Genomic DNA, 20,746 nt, shown 5'->3' with positions numbered 1-20,746 from the left:
TGCTCCAAGGCAACTATTTCAGCAGAACTGTTTCCGAGACCAGAGTTGTTTTATACACATGTAGGTTATACATGCTGTACAGTAATTGCTCTTTTTGCATTTTACATGTGATTAGAGTCATTGTAATGAATATTTTTTGAGAGCTAGGAAAGAAGACAGAAAGCTATGGAGTACTGTCTCTTGAAGTGCTTATTGTTTCGCAAAGTTTTTGTGGTTGGATGTGCTTCTTTAGTGTCTTGTTTTAGAGAAGCAGCACTATCGGCCACATTCTCTAAGAGGTAACAATTATCCAAATTACAACTTAGGTTCTAGTCAAATACTGCAAGGTAGAAGTACTGTATTTAATTCTACATGTGGGGATTTTTTGTTGTAGCTAATTCATTTATTCCCACTGCCTATGACTCAGTTTTGGGGTTATAGCCCATTTCCAGGCTTTCACAACTATTATTTTTGGCAACTGATATTGCCCAGAGCTACCATCTTTCCTTAAATTTATCCAGATCAGGCATTAGTAATAAATCCCCTAGAACAAATAAAGCTAGATATGTAGGAATCAAAGATTCTGAGTAAGTCAATGAAGTCTTTTGAAACTCTCAAACTAGAAAGCTTACAGTTTGGATAGCGCCAAAGCATGAGCCATAATTTGTACAGGTAATGACATAGTGTCCCTTGACTTTGTCTTTTTACTTCTAATGTGTAGATGATATCTAGAAGTGCACTATATCTTGTTCTGATAGATTTCTTGACATGTTGCAACAGTTATGAAAAAGTTCCTGAGCAAAAGTAAATAGGAATAATATTTTCTGCACGCCTACCAGCCTGCTTTAAGTGGTAGATGATACATTGTTCTAGCTGGCTGCTCATACAGCTGAGTCCTATGGTATTTAATGTGCCTTTCCAAATTCTTTAGAATTCACTTAGGTGGTTACGATGAAATTCCAAAAAAAAAAAAAAAAGCTCTGTGTTAGGTTATACTGGAGCCTGAAGATGAGTTGTTACTTCTTTCTGTCGTAATAGTTATTTTGATCATTTTACTTTGCCATCTTTTCCTCAAGATAAGGTTCTCTATTTCCACCACCTACTGAGTAACTGCGTTTTTTTAAACATTATATATGAAATCTGTTTGGTTGGGCTTTTCTCCAGCTTTCATTCTGCCTTTATTTTCAATCTCTATTTTACTTTCCTTTCACCCTACTAATAGTTTTTCATACTGTAGTGCAACTTGTGAAATTCCTTTATTGTGCTTTTTAACAACTTCTTCCAGCTCATTAATCATAGTGGGAGCAGAATTTATCGCCTTGCTTAGCTTCTTTTAAAATGCCTACTACTTGCCATTCTGTTCTAGTTTTGTGAGGTTATCATCAGAGAGAGATTATTTTCCTTGAATGCTGGAAAAATACTTTGTTGTGAGATGTAATCTGAAAGAAATAAATATCATAAGTAATAGGATAGCTTTTCAAGACTTTTGTTGCACGTGTTAACAGCATTGACAAGAAAAGACAGCTTAGGTGTTCATAGGCAACAGAAAGCACTAGGTTGAACCAAGTATTCCTTGAATTGGACTTCTTGAGACACTCAAGGTCATTTTAAAGACTCAGATTTAAAAATAAATGGAAATAAATACTGCTACTTGAATCAATGTCATATTTTCAGAAGCACTGTACCACCATGAAAGGCTGCAACCTTTTGTTGGAAATGATATTGATAATTTCATAATAATACTATTCCCAGACCTCATTGAAGGATAGAGATATTGCTGGGCTATTGCAGTTTTTGCGTGTTTGTCTGCAGGCACTAAAGCCTAAAATAACATTCAGTACTTTTTTGAAGAAATCTAAATGTGCTAACTTTACACTCTGTAAAGGAACTATGAGGAATAAATACGAAAATGACTTTGAAATATGGCTACAAACATAATAATGTAACATTTGATAACACTTATTGTGAACAGTATCATTGCAGAGTTGGCAGCATAGAACCAAGAAAGATGTTTCCTTCATCATCAAGCTCAGTCCTGTCCCACTAAAGACAGTGCTGCTAATGTCTTATTAGCAAATCAGATTTTTAAAAGCAGCTGTGATCAACACAAAGGCTGTCCTCAGACGTCTTTCTTTTTCTCTTATGTTCCATTCTTAGCCTTACACTTTATTGGTAGGGCAACACAGTTTTGACCCCCAGTTTCTCTAGACTTTTTCCTCTATTAACTGTCTAGCTCCTGAAGGGTCTGGAGAGCAGTGGTGTTTCTTTCATTTAGTCCAACTGTCAACCTACCACCACCATGTCCATTGAACCATGTTCATCAGTGCCACATCTACACATTTGTTGAGCACCTCTGGAGCTGGTGACTCTGTTTGAATTGGTCATTGACTCTGCACAGGTTCCAGTGTATTAACACTTTTAACATTAATAGTTCGATATGTATTCCCTGGTCCAGATGAAACCCCCCAGGTGTCTTACACAAGTCCATTAACATTTGTCCCACCCTTTTGGAAATATCTCACCTGATATTTCTCAGGATGGTGTTTGCTTTTTCCAAGCATTGCCCTACTGCCTTATAGTTTCCAGCTGACACCTACAGGTATTCACCATTTTCAGTTGGAAATGCAGCTCATAAAGGATATGTTGCTGTCATATGCATATTCAATCCCGTTTTCTCAGACTCTTCAAGTCTTTGAAATTACGTTGGCATTCCTAATGGACATTCCTACACTACCTTATTTTACATAGTGTCATCAGAGCTTTGTAGCAGTTACCAGGTTTTTTTCTTTCCTTCCTGACCTAAAAAACCCACCACTGTTTGTGGTTGCTTTTTTCAGTCATCAGGTATCACTGTGATTTGACAGATGTAGTAAAAAGCTGTGTTTCAAGCTTTGTGGTTCCACACATTAATTCTTGCAAGACTCTTCGGAGATTATTTATGTTCCTTTGCCCTCTCCAGATTGAACCACTGAGCTCCCTGAATTTTCATCCTTAACCTTCATTCCCATTAATTAATCAGCCTGCTGTCACCTCTGTATGCATTATAGTCCTTACTGAGTAACAAGGAAAATACTCATGGAGCATTTTTTTTTTTTGGTCTGTGTTTCAATTTATTTAAATCTCTGACACATTCCTACTTCATTCCTGGTTATTTATGTGTCTGTATGCACACATAAAAAGATGTAAAAGAAATGAAAATAAAAGAGCATATACGTGTTAGTACATATGCTTTTCTATCTTTTTCTGTTTTTTTTTCTTTTTTTTTACTGTTTGTTTTCAGACAACTTGACCCTTATTTTGTAGTTGTAATTGTGGATTTTTGTATATTAGATGTAAAATCTTCCTGTTGTATTGAGTTTGCTTAAATTTTAAATTCATATTCGCTTTCATAATATTACCAAAAATGAAGAAAAAAACACGTGTAAGGCACCTTTAAAAGATATGCTTTTATTATTTTTTATTTCCTGTTTTGCTTAGAAATGCCTCTAATAACATTCCCTCCTGTTCAGTGAAGCATCCAGGAGTAATTGAGATTGGGTTATTTACAGACTTAAAAAAAAGGAACGTGATTAAGGTGAATCTACTGTGTATTTGCTAGGCTTGAGTTTTCAGAAGCACGCAGTCATCTGAATTCCATATTCTATGAAAGAGACAATGATGGGATTACAAATGCATTGTGATTTGTCACGGGATTTTTATTCAAGTGCTGACCTTCCACGTGGCATCATGTTGCCCATCATTATTTTTCCTCTGCATCTTTAGTCATTTTCATATTAAGTATTTTAATTAAATGAGTATTTAACAAGTTAATATTTTCAATGTAGTAAAACAAAAGAGCTAATTAAAATAAAATGTGATTGTTAATGATAATTAGAGTGAGCTTGGTACTGCACTGTAATGACATCTGATTGATTTTTTGATTGCATAATACAAATAATGATTTACTGCATTGTCTTTGTTCTTGGATACTATGGACCAAATAGCTATTTCTGTAAGAGAAAGATTGAACTGTTCTACTGCAATGCAATTCGAAAAACATTTTTTGTCAAGACAGTACAGAATCTGAGTAATGGCTACAATTCTGGTTTTCCATGTGAAAACTTCTATTTTTTTAAGCTAGCTTTCCATTTTTGGTGTGAATAGTAAATCCCATTATTTTATTTGCAATGAAGCATAAAATAGTTACCACATCTCGTTTTTACTGCAGATTCCTTGCAGCTTGGAGTACTGGGATGAGCTTCAGAAATCATTTGTTGCATTCCGGGAATTCAGTCTATCAGAAAGCAAAGTCTGTGAACTGCAGCTGCCCAACATCAGCCTTGTGAACGATCAGAAGGAGCTCATAGCCTCCGATCTTTGGAGGATCGTCCTGAACAGCAATCAGAACATGGCTGATGACCAAAGGTAATGTTAAAAAGGAGGCAAATTTAAAAGAAAAGCAGAAATCTAATGCTGCGTTCTTAAGAGATCTTTTTAAAGAGACTTTGGAAATAAGATGCTCTTTTCATACATGGTAAGAGGAGCAAGTCTTTAAAGAGCTTCAAATTGTAGTTTGCCTTCACACAAGGCAAGGGAGTATGTGCTAAAGGAGCTCTCTCTTAGATTTAAAAACAAGTATAACAATTTTCTGAGCAAAGTTACTGAAAAGTGAAGAAAAACAGTTAGGCCAAGTCCTGAAACCTCTTAGCTAGGTTTGTAAAATTAGGTAATTAACAAAAGGAGACTCAGCCACAATCCACTGTGTAACATAGTAATGACTATTATTCCATCCACACCACCATATGTAAACTTTAATTTCCTCAGTGCAAGCCAATGACAAAGACAAGTCATATTTCTATTAAATATATTTTTGAAACAAAATTATGGTAGTTCAAGCGTAGTACATTTTTATTTGCACAGCTTGCTTGCTGTGCTAACAGTAAAAACTTTTAATCAAAGCTTTCAAAACTTGGGGTCAATATTTTATTAGGATTACAGTTGGAGGTTTTGTAAATGTACAGTGACAGTGCACGTTCACTGTTTGCATTCATTCAGTAGAGTTAGAAGAAATGAGTGTAAGGTCTAAATGGCAGTGGTTGCTGTTAAAGACCTCTTTAACATTGGTCGGTAGAACAGAAAACCCAGAATGACCCTGTTGAATCATTGGTATTTGCCAATTCTTGTTCTCTGTGTATGAACACATGCCTGAATGCATGTGCTGTGTTCATATACATGTATGTGAAGCTACAGAATTCAGAGAAATCTGGAAATGCGAACATGGCTAACAAAATCGATGAAGAAAATTAAACATCTGGTTTTCATTAATAGTATCAGGTTGGAAATGATTTCTTGATGTTAATTGTGAAAGAATGCATTTTCATCATTGAGAAGTTAAGTGTTTTAGACAAGGTTAATTCCTCTGAATGTGGGACCTTGGCAAAATTGCCTTCCTGGTCAGCTTAACACCACAGAAATTTGAACTCAGTGGGAACTGAAAATTAAGTAGTGAAATTTAGTAGATTTTTTTCACCAAGGCATTTGACACTGTAATCATGCTTATTGTTTTCTGCTCAGATAGAGTTCGTCAACCTGTCACCTATGTGATGTTCCATTCAGGGAGCTCTGATAAGCTAATGAGCAGTAATTATTAAGAAAGGTTCTTGGGTTCAAATGAAATACAAATGATTTTTGTAAAAAATTACAACAGCAGTTTGGACTATGATTAACATCAGAGACATTTTAGTCTACAACATGAATTCACCTACCCAGAAGGCCTAAACTCGGGAGGGATTTTTCAGCAGGGAAGCTGCAGGCCTGCTGCAGAATAGTAAACATCCTCAGTGCTATCTGAGTTTTGAGATAAAATGGGGTAAAAATACTGAATGACATTGAAATTTCAAAGGTTCCTAGGAGGGCAATTTCTCTGTCCACAGCAATGACACTATGTTCTCCAGACTTTGTGTGTACGCAAGAGCTAAAGCAGAAGCCACATCTGACAAAACAGGATTTAAACAGAAGCAATAGCAGCTCTCTGAATAGGGAAAGCAGGAAGGAAAGAAGGCAGCAAAAAGCATGCAGCACATCACTGAAGCATTTGAACATCAGTGAACAGGAGAGAAAGAGGAAGGTTGTGGGAAGGTGCCTTGAACTACCAGCTTCTTAGGCACATGCACAGAGACAGCACAGTCACTTGCTTGGGTATTTTTGGTGGCCTGATGAATTTATAATCATTTTATGATTACAAATATACTAACAGTAGACTAGGAATCTAAGGATTCATATGGATCAGGGTGAACTCCTTTTGGAAGCCAGGAACCTGAGGGATGCATTAAACAAGTTTCAGTCAAAGAAGTGAAAAGGTTCTATTCACAGCTTCAGCAGCAGCTTTGAATAGAAATTAAATCTCTGAGTATATGAACTTCAAACAAGGCTGCACTGCAAGCTTCCTTAAGGGTGGACTGATATGTTAAGAAGTAATCCTGATGAGTCTGAGTCTTCTCAGAGTAACTTAATGGGAGAGGAAAAAAACAGTTGTTTTTCAGAGATGAGACTTTGAGCTGTGATGTTTGAGGCACAATATCTTTTTCTTGGAGGTAGAGCTGTTAATCCATTTCCATGTCACTGACCGGTATGTTTTGAGACCATTCACAACCACTGAAATTCATGAGGTTACAGCTAAGGAAATGAATACATCTATGGGAGACCTAAGCCCCAAAGGAACGAGTCCAGTTAAGAGAAATGTGGTTTAGGAGATGGTGATAGATATCACAGATTTGTGAAGAAGGCCAATTTTTCTAGACTCCTAGAAAGATAGGAAGTCCGCCTTGTCAGTAGCTTTGCTGAATTTATGTCTCTGTCTTCAACATATGAACATATTGCTACTAGGATGAGTGTTTTCTTGTGATCAAGGATCCTAAAATGTACCCTATATTCAACTTCACCAAAAAAATCCCAAACTCAAATTTTTGAGAGACTGCCCTATGTCTCAGTATACATCCGGTGTTAGGCTTCTTCTTAAAGCAAGCAAGTGCATTTAATATGAGATCTTATATACTTGTGAGAACAGCCACAAAGGCCAGTGCCAACTGTCAGACCAGGAAGCTTCAGGGCAGAGAGTTCTGCAACTGAGAGCAAGGATGCACAGACCATATAAAGGTTGAATCTCAGTTTGACTGTGTACTCAAAACAATTTGATGTTAATTACGTGCTGTAACTGTATGACTGATTAGCAAATTTAATTTCTGTTAATGGTAAAGTATAAAAATGCTTAGTTGTACTTGAAGTTTATTTTTTTAGTTTGATCTTCAAATTTGGGTCAGTCCCTAACAGCTGCCATATGCACACAGCTGCTGCACAATGACAAGATTTTTCCCTCAAATTCTGCAGGGCCTTTTTTGTTTTAACCTTTATGATATGCTAATTATCACTACTAGAGAGCAGATCCTTGTGTTTTAAGTACTTTATTACTGATTCCTACCATCAGTCATAAAATATGAAATTTATGTGGATTGTGTGACAGGAAAGCAAGGTTTGTGAGAAGATGTGAATCCAAATGAAATGCTGAGTTGTAGCTGACAGGCTAAGAAATATCAACCACAATGAGTATGGGAATGTGCAACAATGTCATGATCCAAACACTGTGGTATGCGAGCTCTTTCTGAGATTGATCAGGAAGTAATTAGAAGTATAAAAATCAAGGAGCTATGTGGCTAAGGACATTATACATATGTGTATGTTGTTTATTTTTAAGAATATTGTAGAGCATTCATTATTCAATGAGTGAATAAGAGTTAAATGATCATTCATGAATGTTTATTCAATGATTGAATACGTTAAAAAACTTAAGTGAAATAATTTACCATTCCCTTGGGGATTTAGCATAGTGTCTATGGAAAGAATCAATTATGGCATAAATGATGATTCATGGAAATCCTTAAAATAGAGAATTAAAAGGAAATTATCATGGAATAAATTGTTTTTTATAGATTGTGTTGCCATTTTGCAGAGCTGGCAAGTTATAATCATAATGGCTTATATTTAGGGCTCTGTTTGGTTGATGAGACACTAAAGCCACTCCCAGTTTAGTAAAGAATAGTTCATCATTCTTTGTTTAAATGGGTTACAGTACAGGATGTTTTATACATTTGTATAATGTCCTTCACTTCTTTGCAGTGGATATTGTTCCAAGTTGTGGTTTCATTACAAATGACAGTTTTGGTTTAAATATTCCACTCTTAAAATAATATAGAGAATATAGAGGTCACCATTAAGTCATTATTCCCAATTGCCATATAGTTAGCTTGAACTGCATTGCATGATGTAAAATTATCATGTTTTATAACATCTTACGACTTCAAACATAACTATTTTCCATTTTAAAAATTGTGATACTTAAGGATAATAAAATGATGTTATTAAAGTCAGGTCAGTTTTATTTAGGATTTCCTCTGCTCTTGCTATACCACTCCTACAGCATTCTATGCCAAATGCAACACATTTCTTCTTTCCCCAAATGAAAAATGGTGAATTGTCCACAGTGCATTTTGTAGCTCTTGAACAGCCACAAAAATGTTTGTGTGTTATCACTTGTGGCACTAATTTTGATTGCATGGTCACATCTATTTCTATGATATTAGTGCTCCTACTGTAGTTCACCAACACTAGAGAGGCTAGTGTGGTTGCCCCATCTCTAGAAGTGTTCAAGACCAGGCTGAATGGGACTTCGGGCAGGAGAGATGGAGCAAGATGGTCTTTAAGGTCCCTTCCAACCCAAACCGTTTTGTGATTCCATCTATTCTTTATGTCCTGTCTTGAAGCTTTGATAACTGGCTTCTCTTTATTTGAGTTTACTGCTAAATATGTTATGTACACAAATTTTAGTCTCATAAATGAATATCATACAAGCTAATTATTGTAACACAAAATAAGTACTGATAAATTTATTCATGGACTTTTGCACATTTACAGATGAATGTTTTGAGTACCTACATGTTTATGTATAATGTCACAGAGTCATACAAGGAATGATGAAGAATTTGGCCCTAAAATCATAAAACATGTTGATTTGAAATCCAGTGTCCAAATGAAAACTGCTCTCTGAATTTAAAATATATTTAAAATATTAATGGATATTTGTTCATGATGCTTTATAAAAGCTAATTGTTTCCTGAAAAAATAATTAACAGGCCTTAGTTAATCCTTTGTTCAATTTATTTTGTTTTCAGGTCTTAAATCAAGTCTCTGCTTTTAAAGGAAAACTCACGTGCTAAACTGCATAGGGAATGAGAATGAGAAACATTAAGGATGGATTTGGCTTAAATTAGAAAGTTTATTTGTACTTCACTGGTGTCTTAGCAACCTATAGATTTGTAACGTAGTTTTAGTTTCTCTCAAGGGGCTGAAAGATAATGCTTGGATATATTCATGGGGTCAGGAACACTACAAGGCAAAAAAAAATCAGTGAGATGGCATTTAAATGTATAGTAAATATGTTGTAATAGATGTGTTAGTAAAAGGCTCCAAGATGAGTATATAACAGACAGATATTCTTTTTATATGATGACTGTAGAATGGGAAGGATAGTGGAAAGAAAGTTTACAGGGACAGGGCTTAAGCATAAAAATAGTTAGGTGACTGAGAGTAGGATGCCTTAAAATCAAAGGCAAAAAAAAAATCATTATCTTGGCCAGATTAACTTTCACATTGTTTTCATTGCTCTAGTAATGGTCATGTACTTTGTTTATTTCATTTTTATTTTCAGTAGATGTGCTTTGTTCCAGTGATTTGGGTGTTCAGTCAGTAAATTAGAAGTTTACTGTGACGCAAGAAGCACTGCTGGATTGCAGTCTTGCCTAGCATGCTCTGCTAGGGGAAAAAAAAGTACATAAACTGACATTAGTAGTTAATTGTGAAACAGAATGATGACATAAGCTATGTCAGAAAACCAGCATGGCACATGCTCAAGTCCTACTGTAAAGTGATAAAATCCTGCATCCGCTCAACCACCTCTTTGTTATCTGCCTTCCACAGCTCAGAAAGTGAATCTGGCTCACAAAGTGCATGTGATCAGCTTGTAACTCCTACAGCATTAGCAGCCTGTACCAGAGTTGACTCCTGTTTTACTCCTTGGTTTGTGCCATCACTTAGTGTGTTGGTCCAATTTACTTTCTTGGAAGTCCACCTCTGCCATCATCTCGATCAACTAGGCACAGGTATGTACTCCTTCATGTACAATAATTAAAGCATATGGTTCATATGTACTGCTTAATTGTCATTTTGCTCTCTGTAGTCCCCATTTCCCATTCTTGAAATAATCACCAACAGCTACCAGACTTCAGGGTAAAACTCATAATTTCTGTTCTGTGCATTAAGCAAATGCATTTCTTAAGCAGCGTGGCTAGCTGATCAGCCCCCTTCCTCCCTCAGGAATGGGTAACTGTAGAAGCAGTCCAGTTTTCTTAGTCTGATTAGTAGCAGCAGGTGCCACTTCATTTTTGAGCCATCTTAGAGGATGAATTTGATCTTCTAAATTTTCCAGTATATTAACAGTACTATTAAAATAACTGAAGACTTTGCAACCCCCTTAGTAAGAATTCCTTGGAAGAGCTCTGAGAACTGCAGATTTAACTGTTATTTCAATTATGATCACTTTTGGAGCTACATCTGTTTTTGTTCAGTGCTTTCTGTCATTGCATTAATGGCAAATACATTCCAAGAGATCTTTAGATTATTGTCCCATTTTCAAATGCCAGGAATGCTTTCCATGGAAGATGAGCAAATATCTTAGATAATTTTGACAGGACCAGCTTTGTCTAGGAATAATTTTTGTTTTTTTGCAAGCACTATTATCAAGTCATACCAAGCTTGACACTCAACATCTAGCAAGTAATTACTTGTCTATCGGCTACCTCTATCAGTATGTAATCTTCCTCACTATTACACTCAGATTCCAGATGTCTGATCTTTAAAATTGCATATGCTGGAAAAAGCAAAAAAATCAGGTTAAAATCAAACCCAGCTGTTTCTTTTTATTATTATTTTTTATTTTTTCAACAGCAACTGAATTTATGCTGATGCTGCTGTTGCTCTTATTATAGCACCTAAAGACCTTGAGATTTGAGGCTCTGCTGTGCTGCGTTGTACACGAAAAGAGCACAACGCTTATTGTATCCATTACACTTTTATAGTATAATTGGGCTTGATCCTGGAAAGTGATGAGTGTTTTGGTTCCAAATCTGTAGAGCATTTGAGCATATGCTAATTTTAAGCATATGAGTTGTTCTAGCAATATAAGTAATAGCATCAATGGAACTACTCACACACCTAATGTTACAAAGCAGAGTACGTGCTTTGTGGTGTTTGCTGCCACAGTGCTCAGCACTTTGCTGGACTGAGACTTCAGTGAACACAGTGAAGTCTTTTTGATCATATATTTCTCGTGCTTCGGTCTCAGGATACTGTTTTGTTTGACTTTTAGTATTATGGGTTAATATGTTGTATCTCAGTATTTTTGTGCTCTTGATTACAGTATAGTTGCAGTGAAGACGTTTTTCATCGTGGAGCCTGTTAGCCTACACGATCACATTCCAACAAATGTGATATTGCTGATTTTTATTGTATTCATAATGAGCTATGTGAGGAGCTTCATATGTGCCTGCCATAGCTAATGTTGTCTTTGTTCCAAGTAGGTGGCAATTGGAAGTATTGTGTGGTTTGCAGGTATAAGAGTTTAACTGCCAGGTCTCTACTGTGAGACAAATTTAAATTACTTTTTTTCACAACTACTATTAATTGTAGTACTACTTTAAGTCTATTAAATGGTGTGAACAGGATTAATTTCAGATTTCAGAAATGCCTATACTCTTTACTTGTTTTCGTTATATGTACATGCAGTTAAAAATAATCTGCAAAACCGTACATGATGTGGCAGTAGTGATGTTCTACTCAAGTCTTGTTTATTCTTTTGCTTTTCAGCACCACCAAAGTTTCTGCAGCCATTTTTATCTGATAAGAACATGCCATCTGAGCTAGAGTACATGATCATTTCCTTTGATGAGCCCCATATTTATCTTCGTCAGTGGAGTGATGAGTCAGTGTTCCAGGAGCTCCAGTTTTCCACACAAGCTGACTGTAAACTTCTGGAGTGCCGAAATGTTACTATGCAGAGTGTTGTGAAGCCTTTCAAAATCTTGGGGCAGACTGCTATTTCTGGTGGCACAGGAGGAAGGCTGTTGGACTGCACAGTAACGGTGGACCCCATTTTGATCCTCTTTGGCCAATATGCAATCCATTCTCTAAATACAGCAATTCAAGCTTGGCAGCAGGTATGCAAATCCAATAGTGCAAATATATGTATATATGTATTTTAGCTAATGTGATTTATTTAATTGCAGGTGAGGATACCAACTGAATTCATTTAACGAATTCCAAGATATAAAAGCTTTAATTTATGCTCAAAGTGTCTCATGATAGCAGTGAAAATTAGTAGACACTGATTTTTAAATGTAGTCCAAACAGCTTGAGTTTTGGTGCAATTACATGGATTTGTATCAAACTAATCAGAATCTTGGTCTCGAAATGTGTAATATTCTGTTAATGTATGAAAATGTGTGTGGTGCATGATATGTAAGGACAGCTCATTCTAAGCAGTAGAGCATATTGTTTCCAGCTACTACTTCTATCCGTATTGAAGTTCAGCACTAGTTTCACATTACATTCTCCACAAGCAGCATTAATGGCTGAAGCCAGTCCCAGCAAAAAGAACCTTGCTTCTGCAATGACCCCTTGAAGGCCTGTAATTCCCTTATTCCTCTATAGCCTTGAAATCAAATCATTCTCTTCATCTGCTTGAAGACCTATGTGGAGCCTGGGAATTAATTACCTATCATGGCACTACAATAACAAAGCCCCCAAAAAAGGATAAAACATCTGTTTTATATCAAAAAATTCTTTTTTTAAGGGCATTCCATGGTTTTCTTGTTGCAAAAGGACATTCATAAAACAAGATCTAGTGTGATTTAAATCTTTACAGCTGGCTCAAATATCAATGTGAACAAAAATCTTTGTAGCTCCAATTTCTGTTTTTTGTCATATTTTGAACAATGCTTTTAATAAAAAACAAACATAGAAAGCAGAAAAGAGTCCTTGGTAGGCTATTTAAAGCCAAAATATATCTGACTTGGAACTAGTCCCTCATCTAAGACATGTGTGGCAACTACTGCAAAATGGCCTTCAGAAAGGTCAGTTTCCTCTTTGGATGGGTAAAGAAAGGTCTCTCAGACATAGTTATACATATAAATAAAATATGGTGCATAAATATTTAAATGTTTTAAACCACATCACAGTGTGAATGAGTGACTGACTACTCTGTGCCTTGAAGGAATATCCAGAGTTGAAAAAAATGGAATTGTATATTTGATTAAGTAGAGCCATATGTCGCATAGTATATTGCTGACAGGTACATTCTATGAATAGTTGGTACTGATTTATACACAGATTTGGCAATGTTAACATGAGCCACAGGAGGATATACTTCTGTAATTGTTGCTGTAATTTTCTCGTTTCCTCTCATGTCAAGGGTACTTGCCACCATGTTCTGATGTGGTGGGTATCAAGCCCTGAGTATTTGAGATTAAAAACTTGCACTGCTTTGAAATTAGGGAACAGTTAACACACAAGTGGGTTCAAAATGGCTTATTAAATTAATTGCTACCAAGATGTTTCGTACGTGGCTCTGCCTCCAGGTTGGCGTAGAGGGGAGCACTGCTCAAAGAAGGAAGGAATTTCGCAACAATAAGCATAGTTTCATGTCTGTTGTTCACACAAAATACGGTACAAATGCTGCCAACTAGAAACATGAATTTAATCAGCAGGAAGGGTTATTTGAATTCTCCACATATTTTTTACTGGATTAATATCAGAAACAAGCGATGCTGTAGTCAGTGGACAGGCAGATGAAGCATGAAACAATTTGGCCCTGCACCTTCAGGTCAAGAGCTCGAGATTAACAGAAGCCTCTGTCAGTGTCTTTGTTTCCTAGATAGGGACCAATTTTTCTTTAAGTAATGAATATTTTGAAAGTAGATTAAGCCTGAAAAACACCAGGCATAAAACTCACTTATACTTCTAAGTCACATGCTGAAAATCTGAGAGGATTAGCACTTTTTAAAAACAGTTCCCCTTTTTACATATCTCTCTGTCTAATCTGGAATCTCTGTTTAAATACGAGCCATACCAGGCTAACGCATGCCAAAAGCAATAGCCAAGTAACAGTTTTATCAATCAGGTAATTGGGTGGGGAACTTGAAGATAGTTATTGATTGGTTTTATTATTTTAATAATATGCAGAGTACCAAGGGAAATAGAAAATTCATGCCTCTGTCAACATACAGCATGGGGTTTGTTTGGGTTTTTTTTATTCACTCCCCTTGTTTGGGAATTCAAGTCTTCACAAATGCTTTTATAGTGTTAGTGCTTTGTGATATCTGGAGACACAGGGTCAGCTGAGAAAACAGCTCCCCAGGTATGGCACAAAGCGAGTATTCCTGAGGAATAACTATTCCTTTGTGGTCTCCCAGTGTAAATGTTTTCCTAAACCCCTCAGAAGTTGTAAAAGCTCCTGTTTTAAACCTGCTGCTTTCAACCACTAGGACTTCTTTTCCTTGAGGTCTGCATGGTCCTTAACCTCTCTGTTAGCAGTTGCATAAGTTTTCTTAACGAGCTGGGATCCGTCAAAATGACACCTGTGATCACAGGAGTTTCCCTGAGTCTCTCTACTGCAGCAAAGGAAATGAATAGAGAAAACTTATATGTAGCTTCACTGTACAGTTCTAGATGAGAATGAAGTTATGCTGAAGTCTCAACAATAAGAAGAAAAATGTTATTTTCTCTTAGAGGAACTTGGAGATAAGAAATTGCTGGAGACCTTGTGTCCGAAAAAAAACTGGGAATTACAGGAGAGAGTGTGTCTGTGTGTGTGTGTGTGTGCGTGCTCATGTGCTTGCACAGGTCTTCGGTAGCTTGTGAAGCACGCAGAGAAAATAACTTTGTGCACATAAAGAGGCCTACTCTTTTATGGTTTGTTTCCAGATCTAGAAACACTTTGAAATAACTGTGAGCTGAGGCGTGAGCAGAAAGCCTTGAGACAGGCAAAGCCTGGTGACTGGTATTATGGGGGGTGTTCTTCCTCTTGCCGAATAGAATTCACAAAATATTTGAAAGCCTAATAAATGAGAGATGCTTTCCAGGCCTCTCAGAGAGAAAAGAACAGCTGAAAAATGATCTAAAGAGGAGCAGGAAATTATCCCCAGGAACTGACCCCATTCCGAATCTGATTCAGGCTGTTGTTCTTATGCCGATTCTTTTGATTTGCAGTTTTAATTCATGGAGGGCTTTTATTTTTTCCTAATCCAGACATAGGTGTTTTCAGCTCCTGGAATTATCATTCCACCCTTCAGCATCACTGCCACAAGAATGACTTGGTTCTTTTTATTTTTATTATGTCTGGTTTCTTTACATTCCTTTTTATCAGTCAAAATTCCCTCACTCCATTCTTTTTCTGATTTTTTTTGTTTGTTTGTGGGTTTTTTTGTCCTTTTCTACCCATCCCAGAAGCTTCTACTGCCAGACTTCAGCAGTAACTTTGGGATGCAGTTTCCTATGACAAGTGCATCAGGGACTGAAAAGCATGGGTGGTACTCTGCCTGAGGAAAATCTCCCTCATTGACTGCAAGGAAAATAAGAGTTACCTAGAACCCTGCCTGCATAACCCATTGCTGTTGCACTGAGCTAAGGGACCCCCAAGTTTCCTTGCTAATCCTTTAGTCAGCTGTTACTATCAAGTCTTGAAGCGTTGTCAGCTGCCTCTTAAGCCTTGTAGCACAGAGCAACTCCCTGTTCAGCAAATCTTGGTGTTTAATTGGTTAAAACTCAGGGTCTGTTACAAAATAGAGTTTAAAATATCTCTGTTACTGAGTCTGAGACATGTTGCTGTTAAAAGCCGTGGATTCTAGTAGCAAGTATCACATTTAAGGCTAATGATTCAGTCATTCATCAGCACCAAAAAGTACACAAATCTATTAATAACCCCCTTGTGTGACCATATTCCCCCAGTACAATTGAGAAGTTCTATGTATGCCAAAAGCTCAAGACAGAAAATTAAGCTTACTTTATATTCACTACTTAAGAAAATGCAACAACCTACTGTCTGTGTTAACTTAGTTTCACAGTTGCAGTCAGGTAAAAGAAAAGTTCATCATTGTTCATCATCTTGTTTTTTCTTTCTCAAATGTTCTCTGTGCATAATCAGTGAGAAAAATCTATTAGAGTAAAGCAATTTTCTTAAATTCCCTGGGGTTGCATCTAGGTTTGGCTGTAACAACACGCTGTGCCCTATGGATAGTAAATCCTCCCTTTTTAAAAGAACATTTGGCAAAGCTGTAACAGGAAAAAATATATATTTGTGGTAGACTTATGGGTATGTGGCTATGGCAGCTTGACAGTAAAAAGACGTAGATCCACCACCAGAAAATGCCAAAATAAACTGTGCATTCTGAAGTGGCACTGTAAATGTCAGCCTTTGGCATACTCCAGTCTGCTACTGCATGTGATACAGACATAAACTCTGTAATGAGTTTTACTGCTTTGAAAATGTGGGATTTTGAATATGCTCTGCTAATTGTTTTTTTCACAGGAGATACCTGATCTTACACAGAGTTCTTGAGATTTGGAGAAGAGCTTTAATCTAAATATTCTCATGCTCAGATACTCCGTAGTGAATATTTTTCCACACAGATACTCACATATAACTGTTCTGATATTCGGTCACAGAAGAAATCTCAACCTGTCCATAGACACGCACCTTAGATTCTTCTGGTGTTAGTAACAGCTGTGCACTCTAGAGTGTTAAATAGGACATACTTTGCACATTCGCTCTTTGGAAAATCTCTTCAATGTGTATCACCCAGCAATGTGCTGTGAGCAATGCACCAAACTGTTTTTCATGAATAAGTATGGATCCATGGGGATCTATCAGGAAATATTTTTCTCTCTCTTTCTTGATCTCTGAATTTCTGCAGGCTCTCAGCCACATTGTTATCAAAGAAATGGAGACCCATATGATCATAGACAGAGGAGGTGCGAGCTTCATTATGTCTTTTTAAAACGTCCACTGAGAGAGCTAGGAGGGGAAACAGAATCAGCTCTCAACGACCACGGAGATCCCATAAGTTAGGGAAAACGTCACGGGAAGTAAGGATGAGAAAAGAGCAGCTGGGCTATATTGTGGGGAGAAGGGAACCAACCAATAATAAAGCATTGTCAAAAGTGTGTGCTAGGAAAGATGGGTCAAAGAGAAGTAACGAAAAGTATAAGGAGATGAATTCTTTATGTTATATCCATTAGATTGCATGAAGACTATACAAATTTTGCTTTCTTACAGCAGTTGTTATGGTTGCTAGATAGTTGCTTGTAAGTGCAGGGTGCCAGCCCAGTAGTGACCAGGACAGAAGTATATGAGATGATCTGCAAATCAAATTGTCATCACTTTTTGACCTCTCCTGTACAGAAGATTATAGTTTGTGTCTTCAGGGATGGGAGACCTGTAGTTCTGGTAATTTTTATGACTACCACATGGGTTGTCTCAAGAGATCAACAAGGATCCAGATGAAAAGTGGAAAGAGAGGGATGGAAGGATGTTCTAGATAAGATAAACATTATTGTAAAATCTGAGATACTTTAAAAGCTTGTGATACATTTTGATTTTTCATATTGGACTATCAAATATATTGGACTATCACTAGCCTTGTGCAGCTGTGAAAGTATTCTCCCCATAGGTCCTGATGTTTATTCATTTTTGTAAGCACTGCAGTATATGGAGGGAGAGTCTTCTCCTGATCCACAGCAACATCTCAAGGAAAGACAGCAGCTGGGGAAGAGGCAGGGCAGCTCTTGTCCTGAGAGAGGAGCTGCCAAGCATGGAGGAGCCTCTTCACATCTATCTATGGTCTCCACATCAGCCTGTATGCTGCTCAGCCTCTGCCCTATGTGACATATCACTTCCCATCAAGATTTTGTAGAAATCTTATTCATCTTAGGAAATTTTAGTTTTAAATGTTAAAGATTTGCATTACAGACAAGTAAAGTAAAATGTGTTCATAGATATATTTTGTCAAACCAAGCACTCATTTTTGCTGAGGTTCGAATTCTGTGAGACCAAAGCTAATGGCAAGAGATCATGAAGTATTTCTGCGTTGTAGCAGTCACCACTGGGCAGACAGCTGCCAAATGTCTCGCAATTAATCTGATGCTTATTGGCTTTCAAATTCTTTTCCTTTCAGAACCAGTGCTCCGAGGCAGAGGAGTTGGTCTTCAGCCATTTCGTGATCTGTAATGACACACAGGAGACACTGCGATTTGGCCAGGTGGATACTGATGAAAATATTTTGCTGGCTAGTCTCCACAGTCACCAGTACAGCTGGCGCTCTCACAAGTCCCCACAGGTATGTCACAAACAGTCCTGCAAATGCTAAAGCTGACTGCTGGCTTTAGGCAATGTTTTTCTGCACGGGCTCAACTATCCGTAATGCTCCGGTTCCTCCAGGAGCCACACGATGCGGCTGCATCAGAAGGAAAAGGTAAACAGAGAGTGAGGAAAGCCAGAAGTATTTAGAAGTTACTCAGGGGTGGATCTGCATGTGCACAACAGCTTTCTGCTGAAATGAGCATTTGTGGAAGCTGGAGCTTCTGAAAAAAAGCAAAAGAAGATTGCTTGCCAGGTTTTTATAACTAAGTGATCAGTGTCTGTTTTCTGTGATGTGCATTAGAGATTTGGGGAATTTTTTTAATGAATTGTTTTTACCAGAAGCATCTGTTCACTGAAATTGTTTGCAGAACAGGGTCAAACTGGACAGATCTCCCAGCTCAGCATGTGTTTGCATTAGAAAAGATCTGAAATCATCAGAAATGTCCCACTTAAATAGTTTAAATAAAGCAGTTTCTGTTTTGGTTTTTTTTTTGTTTTGTTTTTTAAGGATAAGCACTGAAACTGCAACAAACTTTTTAAAAATTATTAGCATTTTAATGAAATCAACTTGCTGTTTTTCTTGAGTGGTGGTAAAAGTGGACCTGTCTTCTCGATTCAGGCTAAGGCAAGAATTTAAATCTGAAAGAAGATATTTATGGGGAAGCAAAAAAAGAACCTTTCATCTCTCTTTTTACTATACCCATCTTCTACTGAGTGTCACACAAGAGACCTGTGCCACCTCTTCCTGCTGAGCAGCAGTTACTGCTATTTTTCCAGAATCTGAGATAAGTTTAGTGGCTCTGGGTTCCCAGCTCCTGTACAGCCTTGGGAAATAGCAGCCCTAGCACATCAAAAAGAAGGTGCACTTTGGATGGTAATTCTAAACAGGAGTTCTGCCCACTTCCACTGTTGACAAGTTTCAAGTTTCACTGGGAAACAGAGATGACAAACTTACTGTGGTTTTCGTTCATATGTCAGTGGATATGCAGAACTACTGAATTCTACATGAATGCTGTAATCCGTGCAAAGGAAACTCAGACAGAGTCAACAGTTGCAGTTAACACTTTAAGGCATACATGGAATTGAGGGCAGGCTAATAATGGGTCATCTCAATCCCACCAACAGGGGACTTGCTGTATATCCTGTGTGCCTTCAGAGACTTGCAGGGGCACTGTAGCTCTGTCCATCTCTTGTCAACCCAAACAGATGACTGTGCTCTGGCATGGGTCAGATGGTGAGGTAGAATCCCACCTTGCTAGCTGACAGTACTCACTGGTGTTTGGGTTATGACTGGTAATGCTGCTTCCAGTCATGTCAAGGAGAAGGAACAACAGGGTTGGACTTAGAAAGCCAGCTAAAGGTGACTTGTTTTTCATAGCTGATGATCACTTGCTGTTGTAGCAAAAAAAAAAAAAAAAAAGCTTTTAATAAACACATGGAAAGAGAAGAAATTGCTTAAAGCAATTATAAATAAAAACAAAACTCAGCAGGACTTTCCACATAATTTTTCTTATCCATCTTCTAGTTAAGATTGTACAGGTTGGGAAATCTGATTTTGATCATCATTCTAGATTTTTCTGCTAGTGGTCTGCTTCTGATGATAGTGAATTTCTAGTAATGATGTACTTTTGATAATGGTGCAACTTAGAGAGTTTTGAAATGAATGATTATCTCAAAGTGAAAAGTAGAAGAGTAAAACTGTAGCATGTTACTAATGCTTTATGCCACTTGTAGCCCAGCTGCCAAAGATCACAGTGCTGCATATTGCATTAGCTATCCAATAAAACATTGGTCTTCAGCTTATCCTTTTGGGCACAGACTTGATCTGTGTGAAACACTGAGTTTTCATGACTATTATGTAAGTTTTGTATTAAATAAAATGAAAGGTGAGGAAGTCCAGTAGAAAACCAAGTCAGACACTGGGGCCTGGATGAAGTGACAGTAAGAATCTAAGATTCATTTTTCAGATTCTTCAGTTTGAAGCATAGTGATGCCAAAGGGCTTTCCCGTTCTATTTTGCTCTGATCAGATTCAGATTCACTGAAGAACTGGGCTGGTAAACAATCATGAGTGTCGTGTTGGATTCCCATGTCCCAGGAGATGGTGAGGCTAACAGCCTACTCCTGACTTAAGCATGTTGCTGGCCAGCACTCTCTTCCAGTAGGGGGGCTCTGCCCTGCTTGTCCCAGCCCTTGGAATAGCTTCAAGAGTATTACTGCTCTTTTAACATTTTTCAACGGCCATCACTTGCTGGGATATTTAGAGACT

General features: G+C 37.4%; 1 protein-coding gene across 5 annotated transcripts in view; it reads left to right on the top strand.

Moving 5' to 3' along the window:
• VPS13B (vacuolar protein sorting 13 homolog B) overlaps positions 1–20,746 on the top strand; it is a 412,996-nt gene that overhangs the window by 348,415 nt on the left and 43,835 nt on the right. For all 5 annotated transcript variants that reach the window (XM_065751678.1, XM_065751682.1, XM_065751679.1 and 2 more), the window contains 4 exons: positions 4,187–4,383; positions 9,988–10,169; positions 11,932–12,281; positions 18,294–18,455. In XM_065751678.1, the coding sequence (XP_065607750.1) occupies positions 4,187–4,383; positions 9,988–10,169; positions 11,932–12,281; positions 18,294–18,455 (891 nt within the window). The remainder of the gene's footprint in view (positions 1–4,186; positions 4,384–9,987; positions 10,170–11,931; positions 12,282–18,293; positions 18,456–20,746) is intronic.

The sequence above is a fragment of the Cyrtonyx montezumae genome, unplaced genomic scaffold (assembly GCF_038088225.1).
Source record: "Cyrtonyx montezumae isolate F1298 unplaced genomic scaffold, pur_monq_1.0 scaffold_8, whole genome shotgun sequence".
Classification (NCBI taxonomy): Eukaryota; Metazoa; Chordata; class Aves; order Galliformes; family Odontophoridae; genus Cyrtonyx; species Cyrtonyx montezumae.
Note: the sequence above shows the minus strand (reverse complement) of the source record. Positions and strands in the feature narration are given on the sequence as shown.